The following is a 20,506-nucleotide window of genomic DNA, read 5'->3' on the forward strand; positions in this document are numbered from 1 at the left end:
AAGTGCTGGGATTACAGGTGTGAGCCACCTCGCCCGGCCATAAATGCCAATCTTATCCCTCTCAAATTTTTTCTGTAGCAGATGAAATTATATTCTTGATTAGTCTTTAAAATGATAAATTTATTTTCTTTCTGCATATTTAAAATATGTAACCCATCTTCCTTTCACCAAGAGTAAGGCCAATACAGTTGAAAACCCATTTGAAGATTTCCTGTGTTTAAAAAGCAATCCAAGATTTTTTTAAGTTAATCGTGTGTGTGATCCAACAGTTAAATTTAAGTTAGCAGTACTTACTGTCTTTAGTACACAAGATGAGTAAGGCATGGTCCCTTTCCTTCTCTCTGTGAGCTTATTATATCCTAGTTGGAAGCAGGAGGAAAGAATAAAGCAGTAAAATATTCCTATAATGGAAGGCAGAACTCAGTGGGAGGGGAGCATTCATGCACTTGCAACTACCAGGAAAAAAACCTCACAGAACACATCATTTGAGATAGCCCTTCAGCAGTGAGTAGAATTGAAGTGTGTAGAGACTGGGCTGTTTGGAGGAAGAAAGAACAAAATCATGAAGGTGGAAAGGTTGGTCACCTGCAGGAAAAAACCAGTAGCCTGGGTTGACAGGAATACAGCATACACAAGGATGTAAAAACAGTTAAGACCACAAAAGTAGGTTGGGACCTTCCTTAGAATAAACAAATAGGGTCAACATGAGGTGGGCACTCCAACTTTTTCAAAATTATGATATATTCAAATAGAAGTAAAATACAGTATTTAGATTTATGGGTCATTGTTGACAGCCAACCAATAAATGACATGAGACCTACTCTGTAAGTAATGCACGCTAAAATAATAAACTTATTAATGTCTAATGAGTAATCACACAGTAAAAGGAAAAGTAATTGCCACTCTATGGTTACTGCCATGAGAAAGTAAATGATACTTACCTTCTGTCTCGAATCACCACAAAAATTTTAAACACATCTTTTTCTCAAAATGGGCCTACTGGCCAGGCGCGGTGGCTCACGCCTGTAATCCCAGCACTTTGGGAGGCCGAGATGGGCAGATCACAGGGTCAGGAGATCAAGACCCTCCTAGCTAACACAGTGAAGCCCCATCTCTACTAAAAGTACAAAAAATTAGCCGGATGTGGTGGCACGCACCTGTAGTCCCAGCTACATGGGAGGCTGAGGCAAGGGTTCCCGCTTGAACCCAGGAGGCAGAGGTTGCAGTGAGCCAAGATCATGCCACTGCACTCCAGCCTGGGTGATAGAGCAAAACTCCGTCTAAAAAACAAAATAAAATAGGCCTACTGCATTATATTTAAGAAAATTATATAATGTGGAAACATAGTAAACCATAATTTATCATTTATATTTTCTCAGTGTAAAATATTTAGCCTTTCACTCTAGGTTTTATATTATACAAACATGTATGCTCAGAGACTTAATTAGAATTAGCTAACAGACATGAAACATAAATTTTTTAAATACTGCACAATGTTACATATATTTATATGGATATGTAGTACAGATATTTTTACTACAATAAATCAAAAATAAAGTGAGTGAAAACATTTCATCAGAAATTGTGCTGGAAGAAGCTGGCTTTTAGTTCAAGCAAGAGAATTACATTATTCTAATTGTATACTCTAATCTTTTTCTTTTGGAATTAAGCCAGGATAGTCTACCAGTTTTCACTAATTATTAAGTAAAAAAGCTATTTTTTAAATTTGTATATAGGAAACTTAAAGAAATAAAACTGAAAAGCAACTGAATCTGAAGTTTAAGAGATATTATATATTATATATATACACATACACACACATATAATTGCTTGAAGTGAAGAAGTATCTTTTTTTAAAAGAAAAACTTTACTATAATTTTTAAAATTTCTAATATTCCTTTTACATTAATTATTGAAGTGATTATTCCTCATACCTAATTTATGGCCTCAGAATGATAATTTTGGGGTCAGCAAATGACTGGGTATTTGTTTTTAGTAATGACAATTTCAAGTGTTGCAGCTTATATAGAGAGATGTATGTATGCAAACCATCTTTGATCGTTACTTTGTGATGAATTGGGTATAGATTCTAAAGAAATATTTTAATTAAGTAATACTTTGTTTCAGATTCAACCAACTCTGGCGATAACATGTATACTTTAATGAATGCAGTACCTCCTGGACCTAACAGACCTAATGTAAATATGAATTTTTTTAATTTTTGGAATATATTTGAAGACTTTCAAACTCTGAGTGCATTCCATGTTCTGTATATGGTTTAAACTTTATATTTTATTATCCAGGAGCTTATTAGATATTCAAAAAGTCAAATTCTTTTCTCTGAGCTGGGTTAAAAAAATAGTACACATATATAACAGAGACTTTATATCAATATAATTTAAAAGTAATTATTATACGTTAGTTTCATCTTATTTTATTGTAAATAATTAATGATATATACTACTTGAAAATGACAAGTTATATATAATCATTTATATTAACCTCATTTTTAACATCACTAAGTTTTTTCATTGTGATTTTTTTTTTGTCCTGATAAACTTGAAAATAAAGGAGAAAGTTGGCTATGCTTGTTTTTTTTAGAATATGAAATCTAGAGTTTAAATATGGAGCTAAAGCAGTTATTACAGGAAGAACTTGGGTGTTCTTAATAAAGCATTTGGTCGTGATTTTTCCACAGAAGCTCACAGGAAAACATTTTATTTATCTATAAGGCCTACATGTTTACAAAAATATTTATAACAGATTATAGTTAATACACATGTGTATATAGGGTAGCAGAAATCAAAGAAAAATCAGAAGATATATATGTTATATGCTAAACTGACCAAATATATATACCTATAGTTTTAGCGTCTTTTAAAACACTGTAGGAGCCAGATAAAAGTTCACAGTCTACTAGGCCTACCAGCACCAGTTTCTCAACCCATATCTAAACTATGCTTTTGATAAAAGCTAAATAATAGCAGTAAGTTTAAATCAATTTCTTTGACTTATATATATCTTACATCAGTGAGGCATGCATATTCCAATTTGTTTACTGAACACCAGCCTGTGTGCTTTTAGATACTCAATTTTACCAAGCAAAATTGGCATTCTCTTGGGGAATGTTATAAGCATGTGTTTTGTATTGCCCACAGTGATAGAAGGCCATTTTATTCCCACACAGAGGTGGTGAAGTACAGGGTTGCCTGCCAAAGGCAGTTATTTCTCCCTAAAAGCCTTCATGATTACTCACCACCACCGCTCCATCCACACACAGACACCATAGTCAATATTCTGCACCATACAACATCGTAGAAATGCTTTTGGCATGGGAAATTTGAAGAGAAAGTGTTTTCAGCGGGCTGTCTTACCTGTAAGTGTAAGGTAATCATAGGTAACTTGTCTTTGAACTGGGCTCCAGGTTTCCTCAGTGTTCTAGAGAGATGAGAGGAAGACTGAGTGGGCGGGCCCTGGGTTCTCTATCACCAACCCCATCATAGCACACCTGTTTTGTACCAGGCTTCTAATGTAAGATTTCACCTGAAAAGAAAGGAAAGAAAAAAAGAATTCCACTACTTTAAAAAATGTTAAGCAGAATGGCCTTGGAATGTCTGAGTGTCATTGAAGTAACATGTTTGAGACTGCCAAGAAGAATTAGCTATATTCAGCAATCCCCAAGGAGTGAAATGTATTTAACCTATAAGATGAAATTATTTATTATATCCATTTAAACAAAGACAGATTGCCTGCTAAGAAAAATGTTAATGTTGTCATAATGACATTGAATTTTTCTTATTAATAAGCCAATACCCTTAACAGCTTCTTAAGAACCACCTTTGGTTTTCAATAGAAAATTTGTCAATATCATAGAGGAAAATGCTTATCTTATAATTTGCACTGGAATTTATATAGTTTCTGAGTATATCTGAAGAAGAAAAATTTGGAGATGATTGAGGATTAAGCTAAACATCTATATGTGGAATACAGAGAAAATGATATGAGAGAGGTGAACAGTCCAGTTAGAGAATCCACAAGGCTGAAAAACATCAAGTAAAAGATCTCCATAGCTTGAAAGTAAAAATAAGTTGTGGCAGTGTCTTGTAATGTTAAATATATTGTAAAATTGAGATAAGCCATTGTTTTCAGTGTGATTACAGTGATTTTCTTCATTTTTAAAATAGTTTCCAATGGGCCCTGGGTCAGATGGTCCCATGGGTGGATTAGGAGGAATGGAGTCACATCACATGAATGGCTCTTTAGGTAAGGCTTTTCAATTTGATGTTTAGAATAAATTCAGAAGAAAACCTTAATTCTACATAGTGGATATTACAGTTTCCAAAGTTCTTCCATAGCCAGCTACTCATTTTTAAACACTTCAACTTTTACCTCAAACAGATAGTTTAATCAACATTTTATTGGTTATAACTATAGATCACTTGAAGATCAGAAGTGTGAGAATTGTTCTAGTTCATATTCACAGTTATTTACTTTAACCTATAGAAATCTCATGTCTTACCATAAAAGGAGACATTGCTGCTATGGGCACGTGTCATGCTTGCCCAACCCAGAAGGCTGCAGTATTCTTGCAGCTGTTTTGTTGTTGTTGTTTTGTCTCGAGTTCTATGGACACAGTCTCAGAAGAACTTCAGTTCTCTCCAAAAATTTCTTAATTTTGTTTTTGAATTTTTATGTTTGCTTCCTTTTTAACATAAAATTGTTAATCATATTCTGGATAATTTGAATGATTCTCTTTTAAGAGAACACTGCCTACATTGTCTTCGTGATAAAGACCATTTCAAGTATGTGACTGACGGTTGAAAACATACTTTATAGTCCAGGCGCCATGGCTCACATCTGTAATCCCAGCACTTTGGGAGGCCGAGGCGGGTGGATCACGAGGTCAGGAGATGGAGACCATCCTGGCTAACACGATGAAACCCCATCTCTACTAAAAATACAAAAAATTAGCCAGGCACGGTGGTGAGTGCCTGTAGTCCCAGCTACTAGGGAGGCTGAGGCAAGAGAATGGCGTGAACCTGGGAGGCAGAGCTTGCAGTGAGCCGAGATCGCACCACTGCAGTCCAGCCTGGGTGACAGAGCAAGACTCTGTCTCAAAAAAATAAAAAAATAAAAAAAATTATCTGGGCAGGGTGCCGGGTGCGTGTAATCCCAGTTACTCGAGAGGCTAAGGCGGAGAATCGCTTGAACCCCGGAGGCGGAGGTTGCAGTGAGCTGAGATTGCTCCATTGCACTCCAGCCTGGGTGACAAGAGCAAAACTCCGTCTCAAAAAAGAAAAAAAAAGAAAAAGAAAACATACTTTATAAATTATGCGTTCTTACCATATGAATCTAAATAGCTGCAAGGTGAATGAAAACTCTAACACTAGTGAGAAATACAGACAAGTGTTGCAAAATTGACTGGGTCATACCACACAAGACAGTTATATTTGTTTTGCATTCACATAAGTTAAATGCAAAACAAACAAAAAACACTTTTTATGTTTGTGTATGTTTAAGTAACATGACCATAAACTAATTTAAAAGTTGACAATGGGGGTGGGAGTTATGATTTTTTTTTTCTTTTGGAAAGGGTTCATCTTTTACATAAGTTGGAAAAAATATGTTCATGAGTAATTTAGGTTATATACAGATTTCGCTTCCCCACCTAAGGTCAGGAAATGCCTCCCTCTGATACTTGGAAAATCTTTCAATAATCAAGAAATTATTTGCAGTACACTAAGAGACTTTTGAGCTTTTAAAAATTTATACTTATTTTGCCTAGATTGCAAAGTCTTGATTTGCACTGTCCAATTGCATTAGCCACTAGCCATGTGTGACTATTTGATTTTAAATTAAGAAAATTTTAAAATTCAGTTCTTCAGTTGCACTGCCACATATCAGGTACACAGCAGCCACTTGTAGCTAATGACTACCTTAATGAACATCACAGAGAAACATTTCTATTATTGCACAAAATTCTGTTGGACAGCACCATTCTTGAATTTTATTTTCCAATTTATTGCAAAATAATTCACTTTGCAATATTGTTATTTGTAGAACTATTCACAAAAAGATATTTGGGGCCGGGTGCGGTGGCTCAAGCCTGTAATCCCAGCACTTTGGGAGGCCGAGACGGGCAGATCACGAGGTCAGGAGATCGAGACCATCCTGGCTAACACGGTGAAACTCCGTCTCTACTAAAAAATACAAAAAACTAGCCGGGCGAGGTGGCGGGTGCCTGTAGTCCCAGCTACTCGGGAGGCTGAGGCAGGAGAATGGTGGGAACCCGGGAGGCGGAGCTTGCAGTGAGCTGAGATCCAGCCACAGCATTCTAGCCTGGGCGACAGAGCGAGACTCAGTCTCAAAAAAAAAAAAAAAAAAGATATTTGGTATAGTTAAAAGGCTCTCATTATCATAGTCACCAGAATATAATTTTCAGAAGATTTTTACCTATGCTTGGCAACTGGCTCATTGCTTTCTATAATGAACATTACTGTACATATTATATATACACATATATATATGATTGCATATATGCATTCAGTATTTAATCATTTATTATGCCTGTTTATTTGCAACTTAGGTTAATAAGGGCTAGCTTTATTAGTAATGCTGACTGATACTATGCCACTAAAATGTTATATTATTTTTATGCTAGGAAAATTGTCAGAAGTAAAATTGTTTAAAGTAAAGTTAATATTGTGGAAAAGATCTGATTATTGTTCTGTTAGTTAATGTACGATTCTGTTTCTTTTTTTTTTTTTTTTTTTTGAGACAGTCTCATTCTGTCACGTACACTGGAGTGCAGTGGCGTGATCTCGGCTCACTGCAACTTCTGCCTCCCAGGTTCAAATGAATTTGCCGCCTCAACCTCCCAAGTAGCTGGGACTACTACAGGGGCCCGCCACCATGCCCAGCTAATTTTTGTATTTTTAGTAGAGGTGGGGTTTCCCCATGTTTGGCCAGGGTCGTCTCGAACTCCGGACCTCAAATGATCCACCCACGTTGGCCTCCCAAAGTGCTAGGATTACAGACCTGAGCCACTGTGCCCGGTCTCTATTTCTTACATAAGAAAAGAAATTAATATTGATTGTTTATTTCTTCCAAGGATCAAAATAAAAATATAATATTTAAAGACATTTTTAATTTTGAAGAATTGTCATGAATATTCATTGCTATCAACTTTTTAATATTAATACTTAGCTTTTGGTTATTATAGTAAAGTATGGTTTAAAATATTGTCAAACATTGTTGCAAGTGTTCATTTTATATTTTATCAGATTTACAGCATCATTTTCAAAAAATATATGTAGATATCTATATGTTATATATACATTTTATATTTTTAATTGGGTAGGGTATATAAATGGTCTTTCTAAAATTTCACATTCAGGAATCTATGATAACAACAGTTTTCTTCATGCTTCCATAAAAAAAATGATTGGGAACTAAGGAAAGAACTCCTTGCATTTTCCATCAGATGGTACTGATTCACTATACTGTGTAAAAGAAGAGGAATTTTTTCAGATTTAAAAACTCAGGAACTATGCACTGGAAAATATAATATACTTCACTTATTTAAATTAAAGGAGTGTTTAATTTATAAATGAAATCTTACCTAATAAAGGCTTTATTTTTATATTTTGTTTCAGGCTCAGGAGATATGGACAGTATTTCCAAGGTGAGTGCTGTGTATTCTGTGTTGTTTTTAATCAGAATTTTGTTCTTGAACAATAGTTTGAAAGTAGAAGACCAGGTATAATTAATTGGAAGTTAAGAATACTAATGCATATTATCTGCAGGAAAGGGTAAAATAAGTCTTTTAAGAATGTTTCTAAATATGCTAAGATTAATTAACAGGACATACTATACATTATTAATTGACACCCAAGTAATAACAAATTTAATCACATTAAGATGTTACTTATTTGTAAAGCAAACTTACAGAATTTAGATAATCTTTTGAAAATGTAAAGATGTCTAAAGAAATGTGAGGAGAGATAAATTTGAAAAAGTGGTAATTATATATCATGAGGGCATTGCATTTACATATCCAATTCATCTTGCAAACCTTCATTAGAAAATGCTGATTTCCACAATAATTGTTCTAGTTCCCAAAATAGAGTAAGAAAGTGATTAGAGGAAAATTATATTAGTACAAGCAGGAAAGTGAGCCTTCCATTAGTATGTGTTTGCATTTTCCCTCTTTCAATAGTTTGAGTATCTAAAGTGAATCCTTTACTAAAATGCCTTATATTTTTGAAGAATAGTATCTAAATACTATTTAGGTCATGATGAATTTAAAATAGTTCTCAGTGAGTCAAATATATCTAGAATTACTGATGAGAACTAATTATTCGCTACCACCAGAATGACTCTCTTAGAAGTCTGTTCTATATCAATAAATAGAGAAATTCATTAAGGGATGACTTTATATTTATGTATAATAATGTAAAATTCCTGCTGCCAAGAAAAATAAAATAAGATTGATTGAGCTAAAAAACATTTTAAATTAAGACTTCAAGTTTTAAAAAATATTTAATTGGAATTCTGGCATTATAACTCTGTTGCCTGGCTGCTTTGCCTCACAAGCTCCACATGTATTTTGGATGTCTATGTTTAGAAACAATCATGTTTAGAAAAAATCAGAAAGGTCTTTTTCTTTTCTAAAAATAGATAAATATTTATAATGAGTACTAGCTTACCTCTGTGAGAAATGGTATTTATGGAGCCGGTTTTCAAAACAAAATTCCCTATGTAACTTTATTAGAGCCTTCTCTCTGGACCTTTGCAAGTCAGATTACCATGAATGTGTTGGCTCTCAGATACTTCTTTTATTTATTTTTTTATTTTTATTTTATTTTATTTTATTTTGAGGAGTCTTGCTCTGTTGCCCACGCTAGAGTGCAGTGGTGCAATCTAGGCTCACTGCAACCTCCCCTTTCTGGGTTCAAGCAATTCTCCTGTCTCAGCCTCCTGAGTAGCTGGGATTAAAGGCTCATACCACCAAGCCTAGCTAATTTTCGTATTTTTAGTAGAGATGGTGTTTCACCATGTTGGTCAGGCTGGTCTCGAACTCCTGACCTCAGGTACTCTACCCATCTCGGCCTCCCAAAAGTGCTGGAATTACAGGCGTGACCCACTGCACCCAGCATCTCAGGTATTTCTAACAATTTAATTAGCCGAATTGTGCTTTGTGGTCACCAGTGAAATTTCTGATGCCATATTTGAGAAGCATATTCTTGTATCTACAGATGGATTCTTAATTACAGAAAAGTAGGATCATCCAGATAGTTTTAGGCCATCTTCCTAAAATTTTTACTAACTACCTAAAACCTTTTACATAAGATAGATATAAACAAAATTCCATATGGGAAAGTAATAAAATTCTATATGGGAAAGTACTTCATAATTTGTAAAAGTTTAAAAATTTTTTAAAGTCATAATGGTGAATTAAATGTCTTCTAATCTGCCCTCATGTCAGATCGGTTGCTATTCCTTTTCTGCTTACTTTCCCATGCCTGTTTTTGGATACAAGTTTTTCCACCATACCATGCCCAGTCCTCATAACACTCTCTTACCTAATGATGCATTGCTTGTGCTCTAAGCAGTAACTGACCATCCAGTGTGTACCTGTGTGTGCTGGGTGTTGCCTTCTGCACTCTGGGGACATAGAAAAGACTTCTCTAACAACAAACACGATTTCTACGCTCAAGTGGTTTATTCTTAGGCAGGAGCTCCTTCATTCAGTAAATGTTGACGCACTGAGGCATTATGCTGGGCTCTAAAAGTCCAAAGATAAACAAGATATGTTCTCTGCCCTCAAGAAGTTCAGTTTAACAGAGGAGCTCGAACAAATAGGATAAATAAAAACTTTTATAAAGCAAAGTTAATATGCATTTAAATTAATGTAAGATTTATCCCCCAGTAATAAACATGCCACTTAACAATGTGCTAGAATTGACTAGTTAAATCTGCCTTCAAATGAGTTCCTACGCATCTCATTTCTACACCACGTCTGCTCCAGGTTCATTGGCTCTGGGCTCTAAGCTGGCCGACCCTGGGTGATGGTACCATTAGTGCCTGTTGCACCATAGTCACTTTTTCTCTTAAGATGCATCAGCAGCATCGTGCACATTGTATACCCGCTGCCCCAGATTCTTTCTCTCCCTGCCTCTTTCCACTCCCACCCTAATTTTTTCAGTCTTTGACTCCGAGGTATGCACAGTCACAGTCTAACTCTGCTTTTCCCACATTTCTTCCTTTTCCAGCACATGTTCAGCTATCTCAAGAAGCTTTCTTCTTCCTTTTGTTTTCCTGGCATCATTCATTATCGTTCATTTCCATCCCGTTTTTTTCTAGTAATTTTATTTGTGAATCAAAAGACAGCCTTGACCATTATTGCTTAGTAATTTTTTTTTTTTTTTTTTGAGTTGGAGTTTTGCTTTTGTTGCCCAGGCTGGAGTGCAATGGCACCATCTCAGCTTACCGCAACCTCCACCTCCTGGGTTCAAGTGATTCTCCTGCCTCAGCCTCCCAAGTAGCTGAGATTACAGGCATGTGCCTGTAGAGATGGGGTTTCTCCATGTTGGTCAGGCCGGTCTGAAACTCCTGACCTTGGGTGATCCACCCACCTCGGCCTCCCAAAGTGCTGGGATTACTGATGTGAGCCACCCCGCCCAGCCATCGCTTAGTAATTTTTAAAGTCCGTCTTAGGTCTCTAGCCACAGCTCTATAGTTCTCCAGTTAAATCTGTATTTTGTCAGCACCAGTATCACATATTTTTTAAAAAAATTTTTACTCCATTTTAAATGTTGTGTATAAGTACTACTTCAATTGTTTTTCTACTTTTTATTGCATAGATACTCTATTTTATCCACTTTATATGTAAGATAAAGAAAGAGTACTGAATTGAGAATCAGAAAACCTGATGCTACTACAGTACTTACAAGTTGCAGGAACATGTTACTTAATCTCTCATAGGCATAGTTTGCTTAGCTGTAACATAAAACTTGTAGTTCATTCCCTGCCTGCTTCATAAAATTGTTGAGAATCGAGTGTGAACATATGTTAAGGGCTATGAAGTGCTATACAGACATTGAATATCTTTCTTCTCATTAGCTATACAATCTTTTGTGGACAAGGCTAGGAACTCACACTATCAATTGTACTTTGATGGCACTATTTCAGTAAGCAAAATGAATTCAAAGCTTCCAATGAAGTTTCAAAATTATTTCTTGCTGAGTTGAGCATTACCTAGTAAAACTCATATGCCTCATTCTCAGAACGCAGAGTTTATCTTTAATTTAGAAGACTTTTAAAGATGATATATGAAATTCCTTTCATCCCTTTAATAACTGAGGGGTCACCCATTTAATTAATGAAACAAAAAATCTTTTTCCTTGGAGTTGGGGTTGCGGGTAGAGAGAAGTATATGGTTTGTTTTCTTTTTTTTTTTTTTATTTGACTCAGAGTCTCACTCTGTCGCCCAGGCTGGAGTACAGTGGCACAATCTCGGCTCACTGCAACCTCTGCCTTCCAGGTTCAAGCAATTCTCCTGACTCAGCCTCCTGAGTAGCTGGGATTACAGGCACGCACCACCATGCCCGGCTAATTTTTGTATTTTTAGTAGAGATAGGGTTTCACCAGGCTGGCCAGGCTAGTCTCGAACTCCTGACATCGTGATCCACCTGCCTCTGCCTTCCAAAGTGCTAGGATTACAGACATGAGCCACCGTACCCAGCCGGTTTGTTTTCTTAGAAGAAAAGCAGCTAAAGAAATTCTGCAGTTCACATTAACATATCTCACATTTATATTTTTGAGTTTGAAAAAAACATGTATGTGAGAAGACAAGCTCTGATCATATCATATTTAATAAATTATCAAGAAAGTATTTTCAACCTGAAGCATTCTGACCTCAAGAACTTTGGTTCCAGTTAGAGATCCTACGCCATTCACAAGGGAGCTGGTAGATGACTAGAGATCTACACCATCATCTCAGGTGTGCTGACCTGAGTTCTAGCTCAGTTGTACTCACTGGGAGAATGACTGACAGTTTATTCTTTGAGGGAGCTAGCAGAGTCAAAACAACACTCTAGAAGACTCACTGTTGGCAGCCTGTGAGAAAGCAGTTCAAAATCCACTACTTAGAATAATGTCATTATTATTTTATTCTAATTATAGGCAGAGCCACAGTTTCTATAAATGTTCACTTTTTTAATTTGAAAATGGAAAAATTTAGAATTTTAAAAAGTTTTAAAAGGTTTGGAATAATTTTTAAGGATGGGAGAAGGGATAATAACTTACTAATTAAGAGAAGATATGAACTGGGCACAGTGGTCCACACTTGTAATCCCAGCACTTTGGAAGGCCAAATGGGGAGGATTGCTTGAGTCCAGGAATTCATGACCAGCCTGAGCAACATAGTGAGATCTCATCTCTGCAGAACATTTTAAAAATTAGCCAGATGTGGTGGCAAACATCTGCAGTCCTAGTTACCCAGGAGGCTGAGGCAGAAGCATCACTTGAGCCCAAGAGTCCAAGGCTGCAGTGAGCTATGATCTCACCACTGTATTTCAGCCTAGGTGACAGAGACCATGTCTCAAAAAAAAAAAAAAGAAAAGAAGATATGAAATACCTGCTAGATGAAATCAGACCAAGAAGTCTAACAGGGTTAAACATGGCAGTCAGAGGAAATTGTGTTTGCGGTGTATTATGTGTATATGTGTGTGCGTGTGTGTGTGTGTGTATAAACATTCATGTATGACATCATAGCTTAAGAGAAAGAATTTCCAGCTTGAAGAAATGATAAGTGAGAATGTAATAAAATTTCTTGAAGTTGGAATCAGTATAATCCTAACCATATTTTTTCAAGCAAAACTCTTAAAGTAGGGAATAAAGTACACATTCATTGAAATAACTGTAACCGATGAGCCTAATGTATCTAAAAGTAATCTTGTTACTCTTTTGTGCTGAAGCAAGTAGAGTGACTTTTTGACCAACCTAAGTCCTTTTTGTACATCATATTCTTGCCTTATTGATGAAACCTACTGGACATATTACACAAATACAGCTACAGTTAAATGAAGCATACACACAATTCATTGCCACCCACCCTCCTAACCTGTTCTGGGATGGTTTTTGGTACCACTATCTTAGCTGTCCCTCAGATGCCAATATTGAATGTGCCCTTTAGCCCATATCATCATGTCACTCAGTGATTACAGACAGCACAGTTTTCTTAAGACTTCCCACTGAGGAGCTTCTGTTGTTTTCCAATTTTGCGGAGATTACTCTAGTTAAAAACAAACAAACCAAAAAAACCCGATTGTCCTATCACTTCAAGCTTTTCAAATATGGTCCAGTAGGCTGAATAGGAATAGGTTTCAGAGATCTGATTTTATCTCAGTTTTGTATGTTGAATGTATCCTTTTAATCTTCCTCTCAGTGTCCTTAAATACCCATCCCCACTACACACACACACACACACACACACACACATACACACACACACACACAAGAGTATAATGCTGAGCCACCATGCTATGAAGAGGTTGCATGTAAATCAGAAATAATAACATTGGAAGTATTTTGTATGTATTTAAATATTAGCAATGCAACGTTACTTTCAAATTCTAAATATTTAAAAATCACTTTGAGTTAGGAATCAGGTTTGAAGTTAGCCAAACTTTCAGAATTATAAATCAAGAAATGATATATGGCAAATGTGCAGCAAAGATTTAAAGCACCCTAACTGAATCTGAGATACGCTGCTTCTCTCATGGCACTTTGATACCACAGGGGGTATGATTGTTACACAAGAATAAGAGGGTTCATTTCACTCCTTTGTTTGACTGTGTAAAATATGCGGCTTCCGACTGCATCCTTGAGTTTTCTTATATATATGTGTATATATATTAGATTGTATTTTATTGTAGTATTACCAGTTTCTCCATTATGTATAAAATGACAGAAATCCAAAAGAATTTATAAATTATGAGTAAATCTTACAATTTTTTTATAAATTCAGTTTCCTTTTTGAGCTAAGTAAGCATTATCATTCCTATTTTCAAGGTACAGTTTATTTAACTAATAACTTTAATAATTAATGAATTCTAAAATAATGCAGTTAAATTTTACTTAATTTTTTTCCCAGGAAATCAAGATATTCAGATTCATTTCAAAGTATAGTTGCTTTTCTATATACTTGGGTAACTAACATTCTCAGAGAAAAATTAATCAAAAAAAACAAAATCCTCTTTATGCTATTAAAGTATGTTTCCCAAGTCCTTGGGGTTTCTTGACATAGAGAGCTCCAATGGACTTCAGAGGATCCTTGTTCTCAGATCCTCCCTGCGGGGTGCACAGCAAGACAAGACACAGTGCATTTCTACCAGCTCATCTACCTGTCTCTGCTTTACATTTTAACCATTTTCTTCTGGGAATACCTCATTCATGAAATGTTAATTTTTATGATACAAATTGTTGTGGTTAAGACAAAATTCTCTGAGCAAATTTCTTTAAAACAAAAAATCTAAAAACTAATTCCAAAACAATATAAATAGGAATAGCTTAGGAAAAACTATCTAAACTCTTTCTTCCATTTGAAATAACAAATAAAAATGTTTAACTCTGAAGTTTTGTTTTTTTTTTACAAGTTAATAAATTGGACCTTGAAAGCATTACAGTTATACTACTGTGTAAACATGGTTTATAGTACAATGTCATTCTATATTTCCTGTTGATGTGGAGTATCAGGTATCCTGCCATGGCTAAAATTGTGCGGTAGTAGTGAGACTAGCAAATTTAAATAGAATATGCAGCAATACACTGCTAACTTGGTGTTTGATTAGATTGCTAATAGCAGTCATTTTATCTTCAAGGAAAGTTCCAGAGTAAATCTACTCTTAAAGTAATGATAGGAAAATGTTCTAAAGCAGTTTTCTTTTGAGCCCCCTTTTCCTCTAAAAGTACATAATAAATTTTCAAGTCCTGAGGTGTCTCTTGTTCTTAACTACAGTAGTTAGCTATCTTTCTTTTTTCCTTAAAGTTCATGTAAAAATGGTTGAAATAGTGTTATCTGTATACTGCATGTAGAATTAAAAGGAAATGTTTATTAAAACAGTGACCTTTCAAAGTTTGGTTAGTGAAATGACTAAGGGAGTTATTGTTCCATCTTGTCTTATCAGTGGGTAGGATCTCTTCATCATGCCCCTGCTGGGAATGTTTTAAACTCTCCAGAGTTTTAGGAACTCTCTAAGCTGAGGGTGGGAAATTGAATAAATATTGATTCTGAACCTAAGAAAATAGTTGTGGTAGGTTATTGGGGTTTTTTTGTTTGTTTTTTAGATTTTCATTTGGGAAGGCATTAGTACTTGTCAAAGTGCAAAGAATGAAATAGAATACGTGGTAGAAGTCTAAGATTAAAATTATAAGTATGATTTGTCCTTAGGGATGCTGCTATAGATTCAATATTCGAAACAGTACAATGCAAGAGGGAAATTAAAATCTTCAACAATGCCTTGTTTTCTAAATCTTGTTTACAGAATTCTCCCAATAATATGAGCCTGAGTAATCAACCGGGCACTCCAAGGGATGATGGCGAAATGGGGGGAAATTTCTTAAATCCTTTTCAGAGTGAGAGTGTAAGTATTCCCTTGACTATATTACACCCAGATTTTATTTCTGAAGCTCTTCTGCTAGAATAAATGCATAAAGCCACTTGTACTGCTGTTTATCTAGAGTTCAACAGGTTTATCTTTTAGAAGTCAGGAGAACCTTTAAGTGGAATATCTTTGAAAATAATTTTTAAAATAAACTTTTTCTTTTTTACTCCTATTTTGTGTACATAGTTAGAAAAACCGTAATAACAATTTTCTCATTGAGAACCTCCACTGTAAAGGAACAAACTGGAAACAGGTTGCCTATTTGATACTTTTTATAAGTTTTCATGCTACTAAAGTGTCTCAGGTTGCTGCAAAACTAGGTCTGTTTCAGTGCTGTCCTCAAAATCTAAAAGTCTGTTCTTACTTTATATAGTAGACCTCACTGGACTGAGGGCCAAATTGGCGGTCTGTTAACCTGAGCTAAATACCCAAGTCACTGCTTGCGTGTGATTGTACTATTACACAAAAGTTCATTCCATTTCTCCATAGAAGTAGACAGAACCAAAAAGAGAAGCAATAAAGTTCATTCATTTAACAAGCAATTACTGAGCATTTACCACATGCCAAGGCAATACGCTAGGTATTGGAGAGACCAAAAAGACAAAATGGTGCCTTTTCTCAAGGAGTTCTACATAATGTAATGATTTTTTTACATTAATATTTCACATTAGAAACCCCAGTGGAAATTTTTAAAATACAGTTTCCCAGAACTCTCCCTAGACTTAGTGAATCAGAATTTCCAGGAGTGGGGCTGGGCATACTTGAATGTGGAAAAGCTTTGTTACTGATGCTGGTGTACATTCTCTGCTAAGAACCACTGAATTGGAATGTAGCATAAAAGATTTCAAAACCCAAATGAATTTCATCTTCATAGAATTCATGCCATCCTTAAAATTTATTGGGGAGGACCTACCAAACTACAGTCAGAATCAGAAGAGAGACTGCCCTCATTTTGCCTAACTCAGCATTTACCGGAGGTTATACCATCAGAATTTGAAGCACTGGCTAATAGCACGTCTACATTTATACAGAGTGGCTGCTTTATACAGAGTGACTGTTCCATTCCCAAAACAGAACACAAGATTGAGTGCTCTGTGGATTCTTTTAGTTCTGATATCCACATAGGACCTTTGCAGGGGACAAGGCTTCCCCTGTTTTTAGACTTCATCTCTGTTAAAATTATGCTGATCTGTAGTTTGTTTTACTTGCAGGCTATATATGATTAGTGAGGACAAAGAATTTTTTTATGTGTAACAATTTACAGTAAAAAAAAATTTAGTCTGTCAGTGATAAGGAAAAACATGAGAAGCTGCACAATTTAAGTCATAATGCTTAAGATTATGGGAATTGTTTTTTAGATCCTGGTTCTTTGAGTGGTTTACTTCAAAACTATGGACAAATTAATTTTCCTATGTTCACTTTTATCTAATTAAAGCCATTGATTTCCTTTTCAAGTAATTTTACCAGCAATAAAATGGCATAATTCAGTGAGATATTTGATAATTCAATTCAGTTTAACATTTATTGAGCCTATTATATGCAAAGCATCAGGTTAAGACCAAGGTATTCTGAAATAAATATAACACCTACTTTCAAAGAATGCAACCCAATAGGAAAAACAGAGGTTTATATAACTAACATATGTCAGATTAATGAGTGCTATAATGTATATATAAGCCAGGTATTTTAAAAGTCAGAGGAAATGATTAATTTGGAGTTGGAAAAAAACTTTTTTAAAAAGATTCCACATGACTTTCACTTATGGGCAGTGAAAAGAGGAACTCTCCCCTCTCTTTCCTTCCCAAATTTGTCATTAGTGACTGCTGCCTTGTTTAACAGTTGGAAGAGGGGTGCCAATTCAGAACTGGCATCAGAAAACTCACTGAGGCAAAGAATCAGATATGACAGGATGTGGAGAACTTCCTTACACAGAATAAGCACCAGCTTCTCCCTTCAATCCCTAATGAACTATGCACATGGCAGACAACAGATTCTTCTGTGAATATGTGCATTTAGAAACGAGAACAGCTGGAACAGGGCTTCTTCCACCCCTAACTTCTGGCCCACCCTCCCTGCCCCTGAACCTAAGCGGGTTCAATGCTAGACTGCCAGCAGAGTTAGCGGCAAACAGAAGTTTCCCTGCTTTCTCTTCCCTCTTTGTCTCTGGTCCCCACCAGAAACGTTGTAAAAGGAAAAATAATTTGATGGTGGACTGAGAAACTGCACCACCACCCTGGAAGGTAGTACAGCCTTGGAAGCAGGTCCACACTAGCTTCTCCGTTCTTCTGTCTCCTGAGAAGAAGGGACTTGTTGTGAATGATATCATTGTTATCTGTGGCTTTCTCTGTCATACTACCATACATTTTTGTTTAGACCTTTTTATAAAGTCAAGCAATAAGAGGAGAGAGGAAGAAAGACAAAAGAGATTTGGTGCTGACAAATGTAAGGCTTTGAAGAAGTAAATAACCTTGTTATCCCCAATAAGTTAGCTTTGCTATAATCAAGGAAAGGCAGAACCCTTAATGAATTCAGAAAGAAAACATTTTTCAATAAACGAACATGCAAGTTCTAGTGTTTAATACACATAAGTCTGAAAGCACATATTTTTGAGCAGTCTGCCTTTTAAGGATCTGTCGAGTTTTATCTTGAAGTTAAATCACAGAAGGAGGCCTGGGAAGGGAACAAATATCTATTGAGTACTCTTTATGTACTAGATACTATCCTACTCTCTTCACACTCACACATGCTGCTTCATTCAATTAATATAGAAACAAAAATGCCCAGCCCAAAGTCATAAACCTTGCGGTGCCAACATGCTTGACAAAACAAAATGCGAATCAAAAAATGTTTCACTGCATAGGTTTTTTTTTTTTAGATCACAACCAAGACCCTTTATTTCAAGAAACAAAGATGCCCCCTAGTGTTCAAACTGTAAAATGTTTGTTTTGGAAAGTACAGACTACAAAAAACCTTAGTTCAAAAAAATAGTTTTTCATGCTTCTCAAGTGAAGAAAGTAGCTGGTCTTATTTCCTGAATTAATTTAACAAAGTATTTTCCCATGGCACTGAAATATAATCAATTGAGTAAACATGATGTTAAAATAATGGCATCAAATAGGAATTACAAACAAGATGGTAGATTATCTCTCGTTCCCTTACCCCTCCTTTGCCATTTTCTGCTCTTGTAAAGAAATCACATCAGCCCCAATTTTTTTATGTAATCATATAAATACTAAATTTATTTCACTTTTGTTTAGCTCAGGGTAGAGGAACTGTTCTTTATTTCTCTCTCATTAAGAAAATAAAGTATCATACAGATGCTTAAACAGAAATGTAGTAAGAATTAAAGTGTTCTTGACATGTATAAACAGAAATTTATACACATTGTTCAAAGACTTCATGGAAATCTCTGGATTTTATGGTACATGAACTGGGCATAATAAGGAAAAAATCACAAGTTCACTGCAAGGCGTGCTATCTCATTTCACATTAAAAGATAAAATAAGTTGGTGTACGTTTAAAATAATATCTTTAAGGGTTACATTTTTAACCAAACCAAACTGTAATGCTGTTGACTGCTTTGTAAGAGCCATTTTACCATCTGGTTAAGGAGAGCCAGACTCACAGAATAGTTTTGAAACAGGGCAACCTGATATCACAGCATTTTGGTGTAAACATTACAATATGTCATCACATATTGATGCAGCAGTACAATAGAAACATTGAAGTGTGGTCTCAGTACAGTACACCATGAATATTTTATGTCTCTAAATATGATACTCCATTTAACACCTACTCTTCCTTTACTTCTGGAAAATTGTAAGCCACTTTTCTACTACTTTGAAGAATAGTAATCTATAGCAAAATTCCTTTTTGCTTGCCCATTCTATGAGTTTTCCTAGAAACTTTGTTATTTCCCCTTATTTCATTTTTTGAAGTAGTTTCAGTAATGGCGGCCGAAGATGAGCAGTTTACAGCCTTAGGAGTGTAAATAGCACTTTGCATATATAGACACCCAGGCATAAATACAAACTATTTTACTGTACTAAATACGTTTAGCATACCATCTTACAGTTATTTGTACTACTCAAAAATTAAACTTTATTAGATGATTGCTTGTTTTTCCTTTCTTTTTTTTTTTTTTTTTTTTTTTGAGACCGGAATCTCACTCTCTCGCCCAGGCTGGAGTGCAATGGTGCAATCTCGGCTCACTGCAACCTCCACCTCCCGGGTTCAAGCAGTTCTCCCAGCTCAGCCTCCTGAGTAGCTGGGATTACAAGTGTGTGCCACCATGCCTGGCTAATTTTTGTATTTTTAGTAGAGACGGGGTTTCACCATGTTGGTCAGGCTGGTCTCGAACTCCTGACCCCGTGATCTACCCACCTCAGCCTCCCAAAGTGCTGGGATTACAGGCATGACCCACCGTGCCCGGCCGGTTGCTCCTTTTTCTGAGTTGTATTGCGTGGAGCTGATGCTTCCATTTTGACTGAATTGGGCCCTCATTTTCTCTATTTTTTTCACTCAGTTTCCTCCCTGGGGCAACCTCGCTCTTTAACTTCCCAACAAATCAGTAACAAAATAACATTTTTCCGTAAGATTGACTTAAAACATTTGAAATATCACAGATAAAAAATGTTAACAGTTGCCAGTGTTGAGATGATAGCAACAAATAAAAATGCTTGATAATAGAGTATATGCATATGTATAGCTTTACATATATACACACTCTTAACAATATATAGTAGAATGAAGGCTATTCTATATTTTTAACACTATTTCCTAACATTACCTGACATATGAATTAACTGGAATAATTTTTTGGTTTTTTTTTTTGAGAT

The 20,506-nt window shown here is 35.6% G+C and overlaps 1 protein-coding gene across 23 annotated transcripts in view; it reads left to right on the forward strand.

The window, feature by feature from the left end:
• LOC105475056 (single stranded DNA binding protein 2) overlaps positions 1-20,506 on the forward strand; it is a 331,890-nt gene that overhangs the window by 307,574 nt on the left and 3,810 nt on the right. For 19 of the 23 annotated variants that reach the window (XM_071098731.1, XM_011729998.3, XM_011730000.3 and 16 more), the window contains 4 exons: positions 2,128-2,198; positions 4,185-4,263; positions 7,656-7,684; positions 15,549-15,647. In XM_071098731.1, coding sequence (XP_070954832.1) covers positions 2,128-2,198; positions 4,185-4,263; positions 7,656-7,684; positions 15,549-15,647 — 278 coding nt within the window. The remainder of the gene's footprint in view (positions 1-2,127; positions 2,199-4,184; positions 4,264-7,655; positions 7,685-15,548; positions 15,648-20,506) is intronic. The other 4 variants (XM_011730001.3, XM_011729999.3, XM_071098724.1 and 1 more) reach the window with 1 other exon arrangement.

The sequence above is a fragment of the Macaca nemestrina genome, chromosome 6 (assembly GCF_043159975.1).
Source record: "Macaca nemestrina isolate mMacNem1 chromosome 6, mMacNem.hap1, whole genome shotgun sequence".
NCBI classification, from domain to species: domain Eukaryota; kingdom Metazoa; phylum Chordata; class Mammalia; order Primates; family Cercopithecidae; genus Macaca; species Macaca nemestrina.